Source organism: Ranitomeya imitator, chromosome 1 (genome assembly GCF_032444005.1).
Source record: "Ranitomeya imitator isolate aRanImi1 chromosome 1, aRanImi1.pri, whole genome shotgun sequence".
Classification (NCBI taxonomy): domain Eukaryota; kingdom Metazoa; phylum Chordata; class Amphibia; order Anura; family Dendrobatidae; genus Ranitomeya; species Ranitomeya imitator.
The window spans coordinates 14,859,451-14,882,998 of NC_091282.1; the positions used below are offsets into that span (position 1 = coordinate 14,859,451).

General features: G+C 47.3%; 1 protein-coding gene across 3 annotated transcripts in view; it reads right to left on the reverse strand.

Annotated features, from left to right (window-relative positions):
* Positions 1-4,830: 4,830 nt before the first annotated feature.
* LOC138657427 (zinc finger protein 84-like) overlaps positions 4,831-23,548 on the reverse strand; it is a 729,030-nt gene continuing 710,312 nt past the window's right edge. The window contains exons 3-7 of one of the 3 annotated variants that reach the window (XM_069745212.1): positions 21,641-21,820; positions 16,746-16,869; positions 15,877-15,974; positions 15,637-15,754; positions 4,831-6,848 (exon numbers count right to left, since the gene is read on the reverse strand). In XM_069745212.1, the coding sequence (XP_069601313.1) occupies positions 5,206-6,848; positions 15,637-15,754; positions 15,877-15,974; positions 16,746-16,869; positions 21,641-21,820 (2,163 nt within the window). In that variant the 3' untranslated portion in view covers positions 4,831-5,205. Of the gene's footprint in view, positions 6,849-9,102; positions 9,220-15,636; positions 15,755-15,876; positions 15,975-16,745; positions 16,870-21,640; positions 21,821-23,548 lie in introns of those variants that run through there. The other 2 variants (XM_069745214.1, XM_069745211.1) reach the window with 2 other exon arrangements.

A 23,548-nucleotide genomic window follows, 5' to 3' on the forward strand; every position in this document is an offset into this window, starting at 1 on the left:
GGCAGAGCCAAGAGCAGGAAGCGGAGCCAAGTGCGGAAATGCAGGAGGTGGAGCCAAGAGCAGGAGGCAGAGCAGAGATGCAGGAGGCGGAGCAGGGAAGAACTGCAAGAAGCAGAGCAAGGTAGAACCGCAAGGAGCGGAGCCACAGAGTGCAAAGCTGAGAGCAGAGCAAAGTCAGAGTGCAGAGCAGAGTGCAAAACCACAAAGTGCAGAGCAAGGTCACAGAATGCAGAGCAAGGAGCAAAGTCGCAGAGAGCAAAGCCGAAAGCAGAGCAAAGCTAGATAGAGTGCAGAGCAGAGCAAAACACAGAGTACGCACAGCAGAGAAAGCAAACCAAGACAGGGATATAAACGAACACAGGAACAGGACTAGACTAAGAGTCAGGAACGGGAAAGGTCGAGACACGGACACAAGCCAGGGAACGATGCTCCTCTGGGTGGCCAACATAGGCCAGGGTACAAAGCCCCACTGGGTGGCGGACACAAGAGTAACAGAGACAGGGCCTGGCACCTCAGCAGCTAAGGACTGACTGAGGGAGTAAGTTGCACAGGCCCCCACCAGTGGATGGAGATGTCTTAAATACAGGAAGCCTCATGGCAATTGGCCAGGGACACCTTAGCAAGGTGCACACAGTCTCTATAAGAAACAGGAGTTGCCGGCACCACCCCCCTATGCACACAGAGCATGCACAGAGCAAACAGCAGACATGAGGCACACAGCATGGGGCTGGCAGCAGAGAGAAGTCACAAGGCCCAGAGAAGTGAGTTTGAGTGTAATGCAGGTGGGGGATGGGAGGCCATGCAGTGATGCCAGCAGGGTTGTTACAGGCACACAAGCTGTCAGGACAAAGAGCGGTTGCTCGAAATGCGTAGACCCGTGTCCTGTCTTCCATTCCCTTGTTTTAAATGGTCGCCAATAAAATGTTTTACCATACTTACCTTATTTACTGCGGATGCGGGATTTCCCCGTTTGCTGCCATACTCTCCACCGAGACACCAGTCTGGAGTCTTCACACACCGGACCTTACATACAGGCATTTTCCAGCCAACAGAACTTCTTATTTTCTCTTGATTACTAGGCTGTAGATACCATGCGTAGCTACTATGGCTATGGACCACGAGTCTCACAGCTCACTGGATGAATGTTAGAAGAACATCGGAGAAGGTGGTGAATAGTGAGGAGCAAACGTGCTTGAATAAGGTGTTATTGGAGTATGCTCGGGTGCTAACCTAGTGTCTTTGGCACTCTCGAAAAGTATGTTTGAACCCCTGCGGCTGCACGTTTTGCAGCTGTCAGGCAATTCCTACATGTGTTGTGGGTGGTGAACAGCCGCAGGGACTCGGACATATTTTTCGACCACACCAGAGTCACTCGGTTAGCACCCGACCATAACACCTTATCCAAGCATGTTCATTCAACACGACTGGGAGCCACACGAGTGGGAGCCACGTCTGTTTGAACCTCTAGGCGGTGGATATCTGCCTCCTTCAGATCTTGCTCAACATGAGATCCCATCCCCAACCAGCACAGGGAAGTTCAAGGATTTCACATGGCGCCATCATTGCTTTCAGTCATGTGAGGCAAAGTGCTACCAGTTTTACAGATTGAAAGTCGCAAGGGTAAAAGCCTCACAGCAGAAGGGTTGCTGCCGTACATCAAGAGGCAAGCGAACCACTGGCTGTCTCTGTGTGAACTGCAACTTGGAACAGTCATCAGCGACAAAGCCCGGAACATTCCGGCTGCATTACAGTCAGGTAGTGCAATAATCCGCACTCCACGCAAGGCCACATCCTGAATTTAACGGTGCAAGATTTATTTTGCAAATATAAACACTTGAGTGAGCTGCTGGCTTCAGTGACAAAAGTGTCTGCCCGATAGGTACTAAGGCTTTAAAAAAAAAAAAGGGGCTTCCACCTGGCATGTGAGATCGCAACTCCAACTGGATATGCTGAAAAGCTTGTATGAACAGCGCAAAGCAGTCACGGACTTTATCATGGAGACGTCACACCGAAGCACAGGTTACTCTGAGACCCGACATTGGCAGCTAATGAGGGTGCATGTCGCCTACGGAAACCCATTTGTCAGTAGAGACACACGAGGAATCAGCATTTGCCCCATTTTCCGTTACATATGACTTTTTGATAATTTTTATGATGCCATTTTCTGAGGTGAAATTAAAAAAGAATTACACTGAACATGGCACTTGTTTCTGTCGGTCGATACGATAACGAGAATGCCACACTAATTTAGATTTTGTTTTCTACATTTGAAAAAAACACAGACTAACTTTTGGTCCATAACTTTATTTGTCTGTAGATACAATTGTGTGAGGGATAATTCTCAGCAGGACAAGCTGTAGTTTTCATTGGTGCCATTTTGGGACCAAAACACAACACCTTCATTATGTGGAATCTTCCCCATATTTTAGACCATTTTTAGTGATGACGTCACATGAATATTTATACCTTTAGGCCAAGCTTCTGATTGAGCCTTCACATTTTATTTTCAGCATTCTGATTACATAGTATCTAATTGAATGTGTTATGCATCGTACAATGTAGGTTATTTATACGGGGAGGACCCCTCACCACCACGGCTGCTGTTCTCGGATAGTTCAGCTTTATGTGTCATCCACTTGAGGTGTAACCATTTATATGACCGACAATGAAAGCAGTTCACTTTTGAAAAGTATTGCTTCAAGAAAGCATAAAAAGAACATTCATCGGATGAGTGCTCTGGTCATCCAAAGTGCCATTGACTCGGTGAGCACATATTCCTTGACATCTTTTCCAGAGATAAATCATTTCAGAGAAGAGGTACCAGGATGGTGAGCGGACTGCAAAGAATGTCCTACGAGCAACGGTTAAATGATCTGGGAATGTTTAGCGTGCAAAAATGAAGGCTAAGAGTAGACTTAACCCCTTCACGACACGCACCATACGTGTACGGCGCATGCCGTGTCTCTCCCTTTGATGTAGGAACTGGCACATGTCAGCTGTTTGGAACAGCTGACATATGCCGCTAACAGCCGAGGGTGGAATCACGATTCCCAGCGGCTGTTAACCTGTTAAATGTCGCTGTCAATCTCTGACAGCGGCACTTAATGTGATTGCACCGGAAGAGAGCCACTAATCCCGCCCATCGGCACCCGTGTCACATGACTGCAGGTCGCCGATGGGTTGGCATGACAACCTGGGTTCTGCAGGAGACCCCTATGGTTGTCAATGCCGGATTGCTATGAGCTCTGCCCAGCGGTCAGCACTCATAGCAACTGAGCATTTCTGCTACACACGGGCGATTTGATCATCGCCTGTATATAGCAGAGACTATTGAGGTATACAGAAAGCAAACAATTGTTTTAAAAACATATAAAAAAAAATACAAATTAAAATCACCTGACATTTGCCCCATTCAAAATACAAATAAAAAAAATAAAAAAAATAACATATTTGGGATCACCCGATCTATCAACATATAAAAGAATTAACCCGATCGGTAAACGGCGTGGCGAAAAACAAAAGTCAAAACGACAATCACATTTTTTTGGTCGCCGTGACATTGCATTAAAATGCAATCATGGGCGATCAGAAGATCATACCTACACCAAAATGGTATCAATAAAAATGTCAGCTCGGCACGCAAAAAATAAGCCCTCACCCAGTCCGAGATCCCGAAAAATGGACACGCTACGGGTATCGGAAAATGACACAATTTCTGATTTTTTTTTTACCACTTAATTTAAAAAGATCCTAGACATGTTTAGTGTCTGTGAACTCATAATGACCTGGAGAATCATAATGGCAGCTTAGTTTTAGCATTTGGTGAACATGGGAAAAATAAAATCCAAAAAACAGTTGTGGAATTGCACTTTTTTTGCAATTTCACCGCACTTGGAATATTTTTCCCATTTTCTAGTACACGACATGGCAAAACCAATTATGTCCTTCAAAAGTGCAATTCGTCCCACAAAAAACAAGCCCTCACATGGCCATATTGACGAAAAGATAAAGAAGTTATGGCTCTTGGAAGAAGGGGGGGGGGGCAGAAAATGAAGGTATTAATGGCGGTCTACAAATATCTGAAGGGCTGTCACAGTGTAGAGGGAGGATCATCATTCTCATTTTCACATGTAAACACGAGAAGCAATGAAATGAAACAAAGGTAGAAGATACAGATTAGATATTAGGCTGCCGTCACACTAGGAGTATTTGGTCAGTATTTTACATCAGTATTTGTAAGCCAAAAACAGGAGTGGAACAATTAGGGTATGTGCACACGTAGAAAGATCCTTTGCGGATTTTTCCGCAGCGGATTTGATAAATCCGCAGTGCAAAACCGCTGCGTTTTTTACTGTGGATTTATCGCGGTTTCTATTGCGGATTCCGCTGCGGTTTTACATCTGCAGTTTTCTATTGGAGCAGGTGTAAAACCACTGCGGATTCCGTACAAAGAATTGACATGCTGCAGAAAATAAAACGCTGCGTTTCCATGCTTTTTTTTCCGCAGCATGTGTACTGTAAACTCATGGGAAACTGCTGTGGATCCGCAGCTGCGGAAACGCTGTGGATCCGCAGCAAAATCCGCAACATGTGCACATACCCTTAGAGGAAAAGTATAATAGAAACATGTCCCCACTCCTGTATTTATCACCCACTCCTGGTCTTGGCTTACAAATACTGATGTAAAATACTGACCAAATACTGCTAGTGTGACGGCAGCCTTAGAAAACACTTTTTGACAGTGAGTGTGATCAATGAGTGGAACAGGCGGCCATGAGAGGTGGTGAGTTCTCCTTCAATGGAAGTCTTCAAACAGAGGCTGGGCAGACATCTGTCTGAGATAATAATAATAATCTTTATTTTTATATAGCGCTAACATATTCCGCAGCGCTTTACAGTTTGCACACATTATCATCACTGTCCCTGATGGGGCTCACAATCTAAATTCCCTATCAGTATGTCTTTGGAATGTGGAAGGAAACCGGAGAACCCAGAGGAAATCCACGCAAACACGGGGAGAACATACAAACTATTTGCAGATGTTGTCCTTGGTGGGGTTTGAACCCAGGACTCCAGCGCTGCAAGGCTGCAGTGCTAACCACTGCGCCACCGATGGTTTAGTGACTCCTGCATTGAGCACGGGGATTGGACACGAGGATCCTGGAGGTCCCTTATAATTCTAACATTCTAGGATTCTATGATGTCTCAGCTCTTGTCTGTGTGAATGGTCTGATGTTTAACAAGACTCGATTTTTTTGCAAAACATTTCTTACAGAGTGAACATGAATATTTTTTTCCTTTGTGAATTTTCTCGTGTGAAAGAAGACTTGAATGACTTATAAAGCATTTCCCACATATAGAACATGGAAATGGCCTCTCTCCTGTGTGAATTCGATAATGATCATTAAGTTTGGCTTTAGTAATAAAACATTTCCCACATTCTATACATGAATGCGGCTTCTCTCCTGTGTGAATTCTCTGATGCATAATAAAACTTGATTTATGTGTAAAACATTTGCCGCACTCTGAACAGGAATACGGCTTCTCTCCTGTGTGAATTCTTGAATGTTTAATAAAAGCCGAATTATTTGAAAATCCCTTTCCACATTCAGAACATGAATAGGGCATCGCTCCTGTGTGACTTTTCTGATGCACAACTAGACTTGATTTACACGTAAAACACTTCCCACATTCTGAACATGGATATGGCTTCTCTCCTGTGTGACTTCTCATATGTTTAACAAAAGTTGAGTTATCTGAAAAACATTTCCCACATTCTAAACAGGAATACGGTTTATCTCCTGTGTGACTTTGTTGGTGATAAACAAAACTTGATCTGTTTGTAAAGACCTTTTCACATTCTGAACACGAATACGGCTTCTCTCCTGTGTGAATTCTCTGGTGTTTAATAAAACTTGATTTATCTGAAAAACTTTTCTCACATTCTGAGCAGGAGTATGGCTTTTCCCCTGTGTGTATTCTCTGATGTTTAACAAGACCTGACTTATGTGAAAAACACTTTCCACATACTAAACATGAGTACGGTTTCTCTCCTGTATGAATTTTCCCATGCTTCATAAGAGTTGAATTATTTCTAAAGTATTTCCCACATTCTGAACATGAATACTTCTTCTCTCCTGTGTGAGTTTTCATATGTTTAGCAAATGTTGAATTAGACAAAAAACGTTTTCCACATTCTGAGCAGCAGTATGGTTTCCCTCTTGTGTGACTTTGCTGATGATAGACAAAACTTGATCTATATGTAAAACACCTTGAGCATTCAGAACACGAATATGGCTTTTCTCCTGTGTGAGTTCTGGTATGAATAGCAAGCCTTGATTTATCTGAAAAACAATTCCCACATTCAGAACAGGAGTATGGTTTCTCCCCTGTGTGGAGTCTCTGATGCTTCACAAGATCTGATTGTTGTGTAAAACATTTTCCACATACTGAACATGAATACGGCTTCACCCCTGTGTGACATCTCACATGTCTTATTAGGCTTGATTTGCCTGAGAGACATTTCCCACATTCTAAACAGGAGTATGGCTTCTTCCCGGTGTGAATTTTTTTGTGTTCCAAATGTTCTGAGCTTTTCGTGAACTGTCCACCACACTGAATCTCTTGTCCTTTTGTCTGACTTGTGCTTAAAGTGAGAATTTGAAATTGCTCAGGAGAAGGTTCCTCAGGATTAGGTGAATCATAAATTAGGTCTCTACTGTAAAGTTCTGAATTTACATTTACAAGGGTAATGAGATATTCTTCTGTAGCATGCTGCTTGATATCTTCATCTTCTACTTTATAATTTAGTAACATGAAGTTTCCCTCAGAGTTCTGACTCAGATTTTCTGTAAAAATTTCAAATACATTTTGTAAGTTTTCACTGAAACACTTTACATGTACATTAAATAAATGTGACGTATGGGATTTGTAATAATCATGAATCTGGAGGATTGGAATATTTGGAAATAAAATCACCCTTAGTTTGAGGCGATTGTCTGTTTAGCGGTAGCAATGCTTCCTATTAAATTCAGGGGAATATGTGCACCAGCAAGAAGGGTAGTAGGGCTGCAAAGACGAGGATCACGAACGGTGTGTTGTCTTACCGGTGCTTAAGTTCGACATATCGGGGATCGATTATTGGGAGCGTATGGTGAGGACCCAGCGGTGACGGTGCACATTGGAACAATTACAAATTTAGAGCTAAGTGGAAGGTCCTTAACCCCTTTCTGACCTCGGATGGGATAGTACGACCGAGGTCAGATCCCCCGCTTAGATGCGGGCTCCGGCGGTGAGCCTGCATCAAAGCTGGGACATGTCAGCTGTTTTGAACAGCTGACATGTGCCCGCAATAGCGGCGGGTGAAATCGTGATTCACCCACTGTTATTAACTAATTAAATGCGCTGTCAAACGCTGACAGTGGCATTTAACCGGCGCTTCCGGCCGGGCGGAAATGAGCGCATCGCTGATCCCCGTCAAATGATCGGGGGTCAGCGATGCATCAGAATGGTAACCATAGAGGTCCTTGAGACCTCTATGGTTACTGATCCCGGCTAGCTGTGAGCGCCACCCTGTGGTCGGCGCTCATAGCAAGCCTGTTATTAAGCTACATAGCAGCGATCTGATGATCGCTGCTATGTAGCAGAGCCGATCGAGCTGTGGCAGCTTCTAGCCTCCCATGGAGGCTATTGAAGCATGGAAAAAGTAAAAAAAAAAAAAAAAAAAAAAAAAAGTAAAAAAAAATGTGAAAAAAATAAAAAAATATAAAAGTTTAAAATCACCCCCCTTTCGCCCATTCAAAATAAAAAAAAATAAAAAATCAAACCTACACATATTTGGTATCGCCGCCTTCAGAATTGCCCGATCTATCAATAAAAAAAAAGGATTAACCTGATCGCTAAAGGCGTAGCGAAAAAAAAAAATTGAAACGCCAGAATTACGTTTTTTTTTTGGTCGCCACGACATTGCATTAAAATGCAATAACGGCCGATCAAAAGAACATATCTGCACCAAAACGGTATCATTATAAATGTCAGCTCGGCATGCAAAAAATAAGCCCTCAACCGACCCCAGAACATGAAAAATGGAGATGCTATGGGTATTGGAAAATGGCGCAATTTATTTATTTATTTTTTTTAGCAAAGTTTGGAATTTTTTTTCACTACTTAGATAAAAAATAACCTGGACATGTTTGGTGTCTGTGAACTCGTAATGACCTGGAGAATCATAATGGCAGGTCAGTTTTAGCATTTAGTGAACCTAGTAAAAAAGCCAAACAAAAAACAAGTGTGGGGTTGCACTTATTTTGCAATTTCACAGTTTTCTAGTGCACGACATGCTAAATCCAATGATGTCGTTCAAAAGTACAACTTGTTTCGCAAAAACTAAGCCCTCACATGGCCATAGTGACGGAAAAATAAAGTTATGGCTCTGGGAAGGAGGGGAGCGAAAAACGAACACGGAAAAACGGAAAATCCCAAGGTTATGAAGGGGTTAAAAATAATTTTATGGATTTAGGATGTAAGCTTAAAGAGTTACCATCAATTTCATAAAAAAAAAAAAAAAAATTAACCCCTTCAAGACTTGTGTTGTATATATCCAGCGCTGCAGGAGCTGTGTTCCCGCAAACTGCAATATGTATACGGAGTGATGATCGTGCGGGCTCACGCTGAGCGCCGCTGCGAGCAAATGGGGGTGTCAGCTCTATATGAGAGTGGACGCCCTGCACCAACGCCCATGATCGGTGCTAGCGCCGATAGCAGGCTTTTAACCTCTTTAATGCCGCTGTCAATAGTGACAGTAACATTGAGGAGACTAGCAGAGGCAGGGAGCTCCCTCTATGTTCCCATCGGCACAATGCGATTGCAATCGCGTTGTGTTGATGGTCTCCACGGGTCGGAAGATGGCTGCAGGATCACCCAGGGATGGTGGCCTGTAAGTTCCTGCTCAGAGCAGAATCTGACGCCTCCTCCCTGCGTGAGACACGCTGATCTAACACCCTGCAATGTAAAAGCATTGCTGAGCATTCGACCAACAATCAAGGCAGTTAGAGGTAATGTCCCATACTGACAAAGTAAAAAAAAAAATAGAATTATTCTTACCGTTAATTCGGTTTCTAGGAACCTTCCACGACAGCCACTTCGGAGGTTGTCTTCCCCGCCCTAATAGGGGACAGGAACACAAGAGGTTAAATACCCCTCCCCTTCCTGCACCGCCAGTGTTCTCCTGGACACAGTAGTATGTATAGTTACCACAAAAGTGCAGGAATCATCCAATAAGAATATCAGGTAGGGAGGGAAATTAGTGCTGTCGTGGAAGGTTCCTAGAAACCGAATTAACGGTAAGAATAATTCTATTTTCTCTAGTCACCTTCCACGACAGCCACTTCGGAGTAGTACCAACAGCTAATTTCTCTAGGGAGGGACTACAGCCTGCAGAACACGTCTGCCAAACGTTAAATCCCTATTGAAATTTAGCCGTTAATGTCTGGTGAACGTATGGATGGACGACCAGGTGGCGGCTCTGCATATCTGCTCTGATGAGGCATTCCCCCTCCACTGCCCATGATGTTGCCATCGCTCGGGTAGTGTGCTTTCAGAGAGGCAGGTGGATCCAGTCCCTGCGATGAATAAGCCAAGCAAATAGACTGTTTGATCCAGCTTGCGATGGTGTTTTTTGCCGCCTTCTTTCCCTTGTTTCGTCCAGAAAACTGAATGAATAAATTTTGATCAACTCGCCAGGTTTCAGTTTGTTGTAAGTAAAATAAGACCACCCTGCGAACATCCAAGGTGTGGAAGGTCTGTTCTTTAGGGTTGGAGGGGTTTGGGCAAAAAGAAGGAAGTAGAATGTCCTGATCTCTGTGGAAATTCGAGACCACCTTGGGTAAAAAGGACCGGTCTAGTTTTAGTACAATGCTATCCGCAGTGATCGTTAGATAGGGTTCCTGTATTGACAGGGCCTGTAATTCCCCAACACGTCTAGCCGTAGTGATTGCGACTAGAAAGACTGTTTTCAAAGTTAAGTTTTTCATGGTTATAGCATCCAGGGGTTCGAATAGATCCTGGGTTAGTGCGTTAAGTACAGTATTGAGGTCCCAGGAGGGTACCCTATTACGGAGTGTAGGACAAATTCTGGATGCGGCTGTCATAAATCGCTTGATCCAGCGGTGATTGGCTAAATTAGAGTCAAAAAAGCTACTAAGGGCCGATACTTGCACTTTGAGTGTGCTAGGGGTAAGGCCTATATCCAAGCCCTTCTGTAAAAATTGTAAGATCCTTGCTATATCAGGATTGAAGGGGTCTGGAACTTCTGGGGAGCACCAGGACGCACATTTTTTCCAGACCTTAGTGTAGATGGCATTGGTTACTGCCTTTCTGCTTTTTTGAAGGGTCTGGATTACGTCATCTGAGAGTCCTTTAGCTTTTAAGATTGTGGCTTCAGTAGCCATGCCGCCAAGTTCAATCTGTTTAGATCCGGATGTAGTAGAGGACCCTGGTGTAGGAGATCGGTCTTTTGAGGTAGAAGGCAGGGACCTTCCAGGGCCATATCTAATAGGGCGCCGTACCAACTCCTCCCGGGCCACAATGGGGCAATGAAGATTGTGGTCACTTCGTCTGTCCTGATCTTTTGCAGAGTTTTCGCCAGCATGGGAATGGGAGGAAAGGCATATGCAAGGTTGAATTTCCACTGGTGTGAAAAGGCATCTATTCCCTGTGCCTTGTTTTTGTGATGAAGGGAGAAAAATGTTTCTACCTTCGCATTTTGCCCGTTGGCGAATAAATCCACCTCTGGAGTACCCCATTTTTTGGTTAGGGACTGAAACACTGCTTGGTTTAGGGACCACTCTCCCGGATGAACGTCTTTCCTGCTGAGGAAATCCGCCTGAGTGTTGTCCAATCCCCTCAGATGTACTGCTGTGACCGATAGAAGGTTCTTCTCTGCCCAGAAAAATATTCTTGCAGCCACTTCTTTGAGAGAGGCATACTTTGTCCCCCCTTGGTGTCGTAGATAGGCTACTGTGGTCATATTGTCCGAGTAAATACGAACGTGATGAATATCAGTATGCGCAGATGAGACATGCCTTTAGAGCTCAGAATAAGAAGGCTGATATCAGGGTTCAAGATGATATAGTGTTGGAGTATGTGTGTGGTGAGGGTACTACAAGGGGAGTTATTTCCACTCTGTATAAGGACCTTATGCACACATTTCTGCTAGATTTCCCTATAAAGGCGAGAGCTAAGTGGGAGAGAGAAGTGGGGCCGATGGAAAATGAAACCTGGGAATCGGTGATGGAGTGGGTTCCGCGACTGTCCTTGAGTGAACCATATAGGCTCTCGCAGCTATACATTTTGCATAGGGTATATAAATCTCCGGAAGTGTTATACAAAGCGGGATTGCGTGCCAATTCTGGGTGTCCGAGGTGTGCGAGTGAGAAGGCAGGAATATATCACATGATGTGGACGTGTCCGAGACTGGCTGCCTTTTGGGTGGTGGTTTTGAGCCGAGTTGAAGCAGCGTATAAGTGCAGAGTTGTTAGAGACCCGATAGTATGTGTGCTGGGATATGTGGAAGAAATTGGAGTTGACAATACTTGGAAGATTGCAATTGCTAGGCTACTCTACATGGCCAGGAAAGTAATAGCACGAAACTGGATAAACGCGGAACCACCTGTGAGAAGGGAATTTCTCCAATATGTTCAACATGGTCTAAAATTGGAAAAGGGGGTGTACAGTAAAAGGGGGAAAATAGAAATGTTTAATAAAATATGGTCTCCTTGGCTTGATTTGGATTGAGGAGTATAGGCGTCGTGTTTCCTAAGACCTGGAAGAGGATAAATTACAAGAGGCAGATAATGGGGTGGAGATTGAGACTGAGCTGTCTTATGGGGGAGGGGGGTAGTTGGGGTAATGTTGGGGTTTATTAAAGTAAGAAAATGTGTATCTGATATAATGCAATGTAAATGGCATTCTGTTGTTCTCCTTTTTTTTATATTGTTAATAAAAATCTATTTAAATTAAAAAAAAAAAATACGAACGTGATGATTTTTGATCAGTGCTGATGATGCCTTTAGGGCCTCCTCCACAGCTTTCAATTCTCTTAGATTCGAGGAGCTGCTGCTGATGTTCGATGTCCATTGTCCCTGAAAGTGGAAACCCTCTACCACCGCACCCCAGCCTCTTTTGCTGGCATCTGAGCGGAGTGTTTTTAGGGGAAGGTGGTCCCAGCTGACCCCTCTCTGGAGATTTTGGTAATCTAGCCACCATTTTAGCGCTGATTTCACATGGCCAGGGAGAAGAATCTTCTGATTCAATGGAGTCTGTCGTCTCCTGGAATGTAGGAGAACATAAGTCTGGAGAGTTCGTGTGTGAGCCTGGGCCCAGGAAACCGATTGTATACATGCGGTCAGGGACCCTAGTACAGACATCGATTCTCTGAGGGTCGGTGCACGCTGGCCTCTGAACTTGGTTACCTTGCGGACAAGGTTGATTTGATGATCTTTGGGTAAAAAAGATGTTCTTACATCCGAGTCCAGTAGCACCCCCAGAAATTTCCTTCTTGTGGAGGGATGGACCTCCGATTTCTCCAGATTTGGGATCCAACCCAGGGTTTGTAATATCTCTAGGGACTTTGATACGTCTGTTTCCAGACGGGAGGCAGATGGAGCCATGATAAGCAGGTCGTCTAGATACGGGACTATGCATATTCCCTGTTGACGGATGAAGATTATCGCTTCCGCCATAATCTTTGTGAAAACCCGTGGGGCCGAAGAGATGCCGAAGGGGAGAACATTGAACTGAAAATGTTTGATTTGGTGACCCTTGGAGACTGCGAACCTGAGGAATTTCCTGTGCTCTGGATGGATTGGCACATGGTAGTACGCATCCCTCAGGTCCACAGTCGCCATCATCCAACTCTGACCGATGAGGGGGATTACTGATTTGACTGTCTCCATTTTGAATCTCCTGTATCGGACAGATTCGTTTAAGGGTTTCAAATTTATGATAATTCTGTTCTTCCCCGACGGCTTGGTTATTAGAAAAAGGCGTGAATAATGACCACGTCCTTCCTCTAACTTCGGCACCTGAGAAATCACATTTGATTGCATTAGTTTTTGTAGATCTTGTAACAAGGAGTTTTGGAGATCTGGGTTTTGAAGGGAGGTTATCTTTACGCATTGTGGGGGTGGTTTCACAAATTCTATTTTTAATCCTTCTTGAATGGTACGAAGGACCCACTGATTTGTGGAGATGTTTTGCCACTCGGTGAAGAATCGTGAGAGTCGACCCCCGACCGGAGTACAGTCATTGCTTATCTGGGGTTTGCTGGGCCTGAGGGGCCAGGATATTTTTTCCCCTGCCTCCCTTAGGATAACTCCATCTTCCCGTTTTGCCTTTTCCTCTTTGTGAGGTTTGATCACGGGAGGGACGAAAAAAGCGTTTTTTGGGGGTCTTTTGCTCAGGAAGAGATTTCTTTTTATCTGCCGCCTTATCCAAAATATCGTCCAGGACTGGTCCAAATACATTATGACCCTGAAAGGGTATGCTACATAATTTGGACTTGGAGACAAAATCGCCTCCCCAGGATTTTATCCAGAGTGCTCTCCTGGACGAGTTAGAGAGAACGGCAGCTTTCGCGGCTACTCGAACCGATTCAGCAGATGCATCGGCTAGGAACCCTGTAGCTTTCTGTAGTAATGGTAGGGAGTCTAAAATCTCCTCCCTTGGGGTGCCTTGAGTCAAGTGATCCTCAAGTTTGCGTAACCAGATAAATAGAGATCTGGCTACGCAAGTAGAGGCTATATTAGATTTCAGCAGATTTGTGGAGGTGTCCCAGGAATTCTTTAATAAACTCTCTATTTTACGATCCATCGGATCCTTGAGTTGCGAAGAGTCCTCAAAGGGGAGGGCAGTTTTTTTAGTTACCCTAGACACATGAACATCTACTTTCGGGGTCTCCCATAAGGAGTTATCCCCATCCAATGGGTACCGTTTTTTTTAGTTCCGATGGTATAGTCAGACCTTTTTCAGGGAGGTCCCATTCATGCAGAATTAAATCTCGTAAATTCTTATGCACTGGAAACCCTTTTTGGTCTTTGGGTTTCAGACCCTCAAACATCTCATCATGTACTGTGAGTGTAACTTCTTCATCCTCTACCCCCATGGTGCTTCTTACTAAACCGATTAGTTCACTCATGTCCTCAGAATTAATATAGTATTTTTTGTTTTCTGATTTACAGGTGGGGGTAGAAGTAGAGCCTTCGTTTTCCCAGTTATCCTCTGAACCTGAGGACTGGATTTCTCCCGAGTCCGGGTCGGATTCTACTGGGGCTTTTTTCCCTCTTTTTTGGAGGGGGTGGCTGAGGCACCGACATTTGTGAGAAGGTAGCCATAGAAGAATGGACCTCATCTTTAATGAGAGATCTAATGCTATCCAACAGCGAGGGTTGTTCAGCGCGTAGGACCTCATCCGTACAGGATTGGCAGAGCTTTTTCCCGTATGTTGATGGGAGTTTGGCTGTACACACTTTGCATTTGCGGCTTGACCTTTTAGGGTCGGAAACCTTTTCTCCCTAAGAGAGAGAGAGAGGGTTTGCTAAGCCACTTAGAGGTATACATCTACATATACATATATCCATGAAAGCACATATGTATATAGGGGATAGCTGGGCCCAACACCTGCTACTTACTTTGGTAGGAGGGGGAACGCTGGCATCTGCAGATGCAGAGCAAGGGGGTCTGTCACTGTCCATGTCCGTCAGCTGTTAACAGTTAGACAGCTTACCTTGCTACCCGGATCTTTTTATAAGGATCGGTGGTCCCAGCGTGCAGTGCTCCTCCCCCCACGTGTGCCCGATTGGGGTAGGTCCTGGAACGCCCCCGAAACGCTGTCTGTATGGCGTGCTTCAGCTGCTGGACGCCATTGCCGGCCGGCATGCGCTCCATGGAACGCTCCCTGAATGAACCGGAAGTGACGCGCGTTAACCCGGAAGTCATCGGGCCTCCGGCCACAGCCCGGGACGCGTGCCACCTCCAGCGCTGCAGCCATGGGAGGAGAGAACGGGAGGGCTGCAGGAGGCCCCCGGCAAGCACGTCACCGCCCCGCATTATTCCCAAAGGGAGCGCCGGAGGGGCGGGAAGGTCCCGAGTCCCTCCGAAGAGAGGAGACGGGAGCAGCATACTAGAGGAGGGAGCCCGACCTCATGCCGCCCGACTTTTTCTGGTAAGTGGAGCTCCGTCGCCGGCCACGGCAGCCCCTTCAGATCTCTTCATGCCCCATAGGGGACAGGAAAACACTGGCGGTGCAGGAAGGGGAGGGGTATTTAACCTCTTGTGTTCCTGTCCCCTATTAGGGCGGGGAAGACAACCTCCGAAGTGGCTGTCGTGGAAGGTGACTAGAGAAAAAGTTATTAAAAATTGTAAAAATATAGAAAACGTAAGAGAAGTCAACTATGGAGGACCCAGCCAAACAAAGATGGTGGGTAAATCACTAAGTGATGGGACGTTTCTCCAGAGAACTTGTCTCATTGACATATTTGGAGTCAGGAGGGAACTTTTGCCCTAATGTGGGTTTTTTACCTTCCTCTGGTATCAACACATTAGAAGGTTCTAAATCCACTTTCTACATTTTTCACACACCTGTGGAAACATCTACTGAAGTTTCCTCCTTCCCGTCACTCACACACGGCTGATCCCCCCTCGTCATCGCTTCTTCTTCTGTCTCCTCCTTCACTTTATTCTTAGTCGGATCTTCCTCCTGATATATCAGATGTAACAATCAGCACAATACAAGAAACCACCAAAATCTGTGACCTCTATGACCTCGATCAGAAATGTCCCCCCGTATACAGATCCGGTACAGGGCTCAGCACCGTCTACCTGATGATCCTCCGGGATGTTGTGATTCTCCTCCGGACAGTCCTGGGGATTCAGAGGACGGGGACATCTCTCTGGTGGATTTCTCCTCCTGGATCCATCTGTGGAGACAGTGACTGACTTGTATCTATGTATCACACGCGATGAGGCTTAGACCAATAATTTCTATATTTACGTATCAGTGACAATATAACATCGCGGTCCTCACCACGGGAACCGAGATCTCGGGAACATATAGGCCGCCGGCCTAGAATACACGTGACCGTTGGCTTTCTGCTTTGTCAAAGGGTTCAATAATATCTGTGGCCAAAGGACAAGAAAACATTGTCCGGATACAGGGGTCTCATGTGTTTCCTTCTCTCCACATTTCATCGTCCTAGCACAAGGACCACCTGCCATTATGATACGACAGGCTAATATTTTCATCCTCGAGGGGACAGTTCAGTGTATTCCGGCCTACGGAGGACGTCCATAGACACACACCACCGAGAAGTGTTCATCTCCACCAGGAGCTACAACGGCCGGGGAGGGACAGACAGTTTTATTACTGACTTTTCTCAGGCTACTTTTACAAACGCTTCTGTAATCAGCCCGTCTGGTTCTATTCCAGGTCTGGACCTTTATTAAATCATGACCTGAAATTAGTTATTTCCTCTTGAGAGAATGAATTAACTATTTAATACCTGGTGTAAAAAAAAGAAAAGAAAAAAAGCTCCTAAGATCCATATGTGACCTCATATACGTTGTTATCAATCGTAACAAAGGTGCCACAAGAGAGAAGGTACATGGAGGCCGACTGTTCTATTACCCGTCATCTGCCCATCCCCAATGGAGCATCAATGGCATGGCGTCCAGGGGCGAAGTGTAAATACCATGGGGTGTGCGGGGCCGGAGCTCCTCCATCATCACGTCCTGGTACCGATCCTGGTGTCCTTCTAGATACTCCCACTCCTCCATGGAGAGATAGACAGCGACGTCCTGACACCTTATAGGAACCTGACAACAGCCACACCGTCATCACCCAGAATCCTCCAGTGCTGTATAATGTCCCAGCAGTCACCTCTCCGCTCATCACCCAGAATCCTCCAGTGCTGTATAATGTCCCAGCAGTCACCTCTCCGCTCATCACCCAGAATCCTCCAGTCCTGTATAATGTCCCAGCAGTCACCTCTCCGCTCATCATCCAGAATCCTCCAGTCCTGTATAATGTCCCAGCAGTCACCTCTCCGCTCATCACCCAGAATCCTCCAGTGCTGTATAATGTCCCAGCAGTCACCTCTCCGCTCATCACCCAGAATCCTCCAGTGCCGTCCTGTATAATGTCCCAGCAGTCACCTCTCCGCTCATCACCCAGAATCCTCCAGTGCTGTATAATGTCCCAGCAGCCACCTCTCCGCTCATCACCCAGAATCCTCCAGTGCTGCATAATGTCCCAGCAGTCACCTCTCCGCTCATCACCCAGAATCCTCCAGTGCTGTATAATGTCCCAGCAGTCACCTCTCCGCTCATCACCCAGAATCCTCCAGTGCTGTATAATGTCCCAGCAGTCACCTCTCCTCTCATCACCCAGAATCCTCCAGTGCCGTCCTGTATAATGTCCCAGCAGTCACCTCTCCGCTCATCACCCAGAATCCTCCAGTGCTGTATAATGTCCCAGCAGTCACCTCTCCGCTCATCACCCAGAATCCTCCAGTCCTGTATAATGTCCCAGCAGCCACCTCTCCGCTCATCACCCAGAATCCTCCAGTCCTGTATAATGTCCCAGCAGTCACCTCTCCGCTCATCACCCAGAATCCTCCAGTGCTGTATAATGTCCCAGCAGCCACCTCTCCGCTCATCACCCAGAATCCTCCAGTCCTGTATAATGTCCCAGCAGTCACCTCTCCGCTCATCACCCAGAATCCTCCAGTCCTGTATAATGTCCCAGCAGTCACCTCTCCGCTCATCACCCAGAATCCTCCAGTGCTGTATAATGTCCCAGCAGTCACCTCTCCGCTCATCACCCAGAATCCTCCAGTGCTGTATAATGTCCCAGCAGTCACCTCTCCGCTCATCACCCAGAATCCTCCAGTGCTGTATAATGTCCCAGCAGTCACCTCTCCGCTCATCACCCAGAATCCTCCAGTGCTGTATAATGTCCCAGCAGTCACCTCTCCGCTCATCACCCAGAATCCTCCAGTGCTGTATAATGTCCCAGCAGTCACCTCTCCGCTCATCACCCAGAATCCTCCAGTGCTGTATAATGTCCCAGCAGTCACCTCTCCGCCCATCACCCAGAATCCTCCACTCCTGTATAATCTCCCAGCAGTCACCTCTCCTCTCATCACCCAGAATCCTCCAGTGCTGTATAATCTCCCAGCAGTCACCTCTCCGCTCATCACCCAGAATCCTCCAGTCCTGTATAATATCCCAGCAGTCACCTCTCCGCTCATCACCCAGAATCCTCCAGTGCTGTATAATGTCCCAGCAGTCACCTCTCCGCTCATCACCCAGAATCCTCCAGTGCTGTATAATGTCCCAGCAGTCACCTCTCCGCTCATCACCCAGAATCCTCCAGTGCTGTATAATCTCCCAGCAGTCACCTCTCCGCTCATCACCCAGAATCCTCCAGTCCTGTATAATCTCCCAGCAGTCACCTCTCCGCTCATCACCCAGAATCCTCCAGTGCTGTATAATGTCCTAGCAGTCACCTCTCCGCTCATCACCCAGAATCCTCCAGTGCTGTATAATGTCCCAGCAGTCACCTCTCCGCCCATCACCCAGAATCCTCCAGTGCTGTATAATGTCCCAGCAGTCACCTCTCCGCTCATCACCCAGAATCCTCCAGTCCTGTATAATGTCCCAGCAGTCACCTCTCCGCTCATCACCCAGAATCCTCCAGTCCTGTATAATGTCCCAGCAGTCACCTCTCCGCTCATCACCCAGAATCCTCCAGTCCTGTATAATGTCCCAGCAGTCACCTCTCCGCTCATCACCCAGAATCCTCCAGTCCTGTATAATCTCCCAGCAGTCACCTCTCCGCTCATCACCCAGAATCCTCCAGTCCTGTATAATGTCCCAGCAGTCACCTCTCCGCTCATCACCCAGAATCCTCCAGTGCTGTATAATCTCCCAGCAGTCACCTCTCCGCTCATCACCCAGAATCCTCCAGTCCTGTATAATGTCCCAGCAGTCACCTCTCCGCTCATCACCCAGAATCCTCCAGTGCTGTGTAATCTCCCAGCAGTCACCTCTCCGCTCATCACCCAGAATCCTCCAGTGCTGTATAATGTCCCAGCAGTCACCTCTCCGCTCATCACCCAGAATCCTCCAGTGCTGTATAATGTCCCAGCAGTCACCTCTCCGCCCATCACCCAGAATCCTCCACTCCTGTATAATCTCCCAGCAGTCACCTCTCCGCTCATCACCCAGAATCCTCCAGTCCTGTATAATATCCCAGCAGTCACCTCTCCGCTCATCACCCAGAATCCTCCAGTGCTGTATAATGTCCCAGCAGTCACCTCTCCGCTCATCACCCAGAATCCTCCAGTGCTGTATAATGTCCCAGCAGTCACCTCTCCGCTCATCACCCAGAATCCTCCAGTGCTGTATAATCTCCCAGCAGTCACCTCTCCGCTCATCACCCAGAATCCTCCAGTCCTGTATAATGTCCCAGCAGTCACCTCTCCGCTCATCACCCAGAATCCTCCAGTGCTGTATAATGTCCTAGCAGTCACCTCTCCGCTCATCACCCAGAATCCTCCAGTCCTGTATAATGTCCCAGCAGTCACCTCTCCGCTCATCACCCAGAATCCTCCAGTGCTGTATAATGTCCCAGCAGTCACCTCTCCGCCCATCACCCAGAATCCTCCAGTGCTGTATAATGTCCCAGCAGTCACCTCTCCGCCCATCACCCAGAATCCTCCAGTCCTGTATAATGTCCCAGCAGTCACCTCTCCGCTCATCACCCAGAATCCTCCAGTCCTGTATAATGTCCCAGCAGTCACCTCTCCGCTCATCACCCAGAATCCTCCAGTCCTGTATAATGTCCCAGCAGTCACCTCTCCGCTCATCACCCAGAATCCTCCAGTCCTGTATAATCTCCCAGCAGTCACCTCTCCGCTCATCACCCAGAATCCTCCAGTGCTGTATAATGTCCAGCAGTCACCTCTCCGCTCATCACCCAGAATCCTCCAGTCCTGTATAATGTCCCAGCAGTCACCTCTCCGCTCACCACCCAGAATCCTCCAGTGCTGTATAATCTCCCAGCAGTCACCTCTCCGCTCACCACCCAGAATCCTCCAGTGCTGTATAATCTCCCAGTAGTCACCTCTCCGCTCATCACCCAGAATCCTCCAGTGCTGTATAATCTCCCAGCAGTCACCTCTCCGCTCATCACCCAGAATCCTCCAGTGCTGTATAATCTCCCAGCAGTCACCTCTCCGCTCATCACCCAGAATCCTCCAGTGATGTATAATGTCCCAGCAGTCACCTCTCCGCTCATCACCCAGAATCCTCCAGTGATGTATAATGTCCCAGCAGTCACCTCTCCGCTCATCACCCAGAATCCTCCAGTGCTGTATAATGTCCCAGCAGTCACCTCTCCGCTCATCACCCAGAATCCTCCAGTGCTGTATAATCTCCCAGCAGTCACCTCTCCGCTCATCACCCAGAATCCTCCAGTCCTGTATAATGTCCCAGCAGTCACCTCTCCGCTCATCACCCAGAATCCTCGAGTCCTGTATAATCTCCCAGCAGTCACCTCTCCGCTCATCACCCAGAATCCTCCAGTGCTGTATAATGTCCCAGCAGTCACCTCTCCGCTCATCACCCAGAATCCTCCAGTGCTGTATAATGTCCCAGCAGTCACCTCCCCGCTCATCACCCAGAATCCTCCAGTACTGTATAATCTCCCAGCAGTCACCTCTCCGCTCATCACCCAGAATCCTCCAGTCCTGTATAATGTCCCAGCAGTCACCTCTCCGCTCATCACCCAGAATCCTCCAGTCCTGTATAATCTCCCAGCAGTCACCTCTCCGCTCATCACCCAGAATCCTCCAGTGCTGTATAATGTCCCAGCAGTCACCTCTCCGCTCATCACCCAGAATCCTCCAGTGCTGTATAATGTCCCAGCAGTCACCTCCCCGCTCATCACCCAGAATCCTCCAGTACTGTATAATCTCCCAGCAGTCACCTCTCCGCTCATCACCCAGAATCCTCCAGTCCTGTATAATGTCCCAGCAGTCACCTCTCCGCTCATCACCCAGAATCCTCCAGTCCTGTATAATCTCCCAGCAGTCACCTCTCCGCTCATCACCCAGAATCCTCCAGTCCTGTATAATCTCCCAGCAGTCACCTCTCCGCTCATCACCCAGAATCCTCCAGTCCTGTATAATGTCCCAGCAGTCACCTCTCCGCTCATCACCCAGAATCCTCCAGTCCTGTATAATGTCCCAGCAGTCACCTCTCCGCTCATCACCCAGAATCCTCCAGTCCTGTATAATGTCCCAGCAGTCACCTCTCCGCTCATCCCCCAGAATCCTCCAGTGCTGTATAATGTCCCAGCAGTCACCTCTCCGCTCATCACCCAGAATCCTCCAGTGCTGTATAATCTCCCAGCAGTCACCTCTCCGCTCATCACCCAGAATCCTCCAGTGCTGTATAATGTCCCAGCAGTCACCTCTCCGCTCATCACCCAGAATCCTCCAGTCCTGTATAATCTCCCAGCAGTCACCTCTCCGCTCATCACCCAGAATCCTCCAGTCCTGTATAATGTCCCAGCAGTCACCTCTCCGCTCAGCAGCTCAATCATCTTGTTGCTGAGCTCCAGGACCTTCTTGTTCCTCTCATGTAGCAGGGAGTGCGGGGGAGGCTCTGTGATGGGGCCCGGGCTCCGCCCTCCTGACTCGTGGAGATGGATGATGGGAGTCACACCGTCCCCCAGTGTCTTCCTCACTATTGTGTAATCCTGTGTATGGAGAGAGACACTTAGGGAGAAGATTCCTTCCCGACTCCAGATCTGACAATCAGTAGGTAAGAAGCCATTCCTCCCGCTCTCTCATCTCTGTGATGTAAGAAGCCATTCCTACCGCTCTCTCATCTCTGTGATGTAAGAAGCCATTCCTCCCGCTGTCTCATCTCTGTAATGTAAGAAGCCATTCCTCCCACTCTCTCATCTCTGTGATGTAAGAAGCCATTCCTCCCGCTCTCATCTCTGTGATGTAAGAAGCCATTCCTCCCGCTCTCATCTCTGTAATGTAAGAAGCCATTCCTCCCACTCTCATCTCTGTGATGTAAGAAGCCATTCCTCCCGCTCTCTCATCTCTGTAATGTAAGAAGCCATTCCTCCCGCTCTCTCATCTCTGTGATGTAAGAAGCCATTCCTCCCGCTCTCATCTCTGTAATGTAAGAAGCCATTCCTCCCGCTCTCATCTCTGTGATGTAAGAAGCCATTCCTCCCGCTCTCATCTCTGTAATGTAAGAAGCCATTCCTCCCGCTGTCTCATCTCTGTAATGTAAGAAGCCATTCCTCCCGCTCTCATCTCTGTAATGTAAGAAGCCATTCCTCCCGCTCTCATCTCTGTAATGTAAGAAGCCATTCCTCCCGCTCTCTCATCTCTGTAATGTAAGAAGCCATTCCTCCCGCTCTCTCTTCTCTGTGATGTAAGAAGCCATTCCTCCCACTCTCATCTCTGTAATGTAAGAAGCCATTCCTCCCGCTCTCTCATCTCTGTGATGTAAGAAGCCATTCCTCCCGCTCTCTCTTCTCTGTGATGTAAGAAGCCATTCCTCCCACTCTCATCTCTGTAATGTAAGAAGCCATTCCTCCCGCTCTCTCATCTCTGTGATGTAAGAAGCCATTCCTCCCGCTCTCATCTCTGTAATGTAAGAAGCCATTCCTCCCGCTCTCTCATCTCTGTGATGTAAGAAGCCATTCCTCCCGCTCTCTCATCTCTGTGATGTAAGAAGCCATTCCTCCCGCTCTCTCATCTCTGTAATGTATGAAGCCATTCCTCCCGCTCTCTCATCTCTGTGATGTAAGAAGCCATTCCTCCCGCTCTCTCATCTCTGTAATGTAAGAAGCCATTCCTCCCGCTCTCTCATCTCTGTGATGTAAGAAGCCATTCCTCCCGCTCTCTCATCTCTGTAATGTATGAAGCCATTCCTCCCGCTCTCTCATCTCTGTGATGTAAGAAGCCATTCCTCCCGCTCTCCCATCTCTGTGATGTAAGAAGCCATTCCTCCCGCTCTCATCTCTGTGATGTAAGAAGCCATTCCTCCCGCTCTCTCATCTCGGTGATGTAAGAAGCCATTCCTTCCACTCTCTCATCTCTGTGATGTAAGAAGCCATTCCTCCCGCTCTCTCATCTCTGTGATGTAAGGAGCCATTCCTCCCGCTCTCATCTCTGTGATGTAAGAAGCCATTCCTCCCACTCTCATCTCTGTGATGTAAGAGGCCATTCCTCCCGCTCTCTCATCTCTGTAATGTAAGAAGCCATTCCTCCCGCTCTCTCATCTCTGTAATATAAGAAGCCATTCCTCCCACTCTCATCTCTGTAATGTAAGAAGCCATTCCTCCCACTCTCTCATCTCTGTAATGTAAGAAGCCATTCCTCCCGCTCTCTCATCTCTGTAATGTAAGAGGCCATTCCTCCCGCTCTCTCATCTCTGTGATGTAAGAAGCCATTCCTCCCGC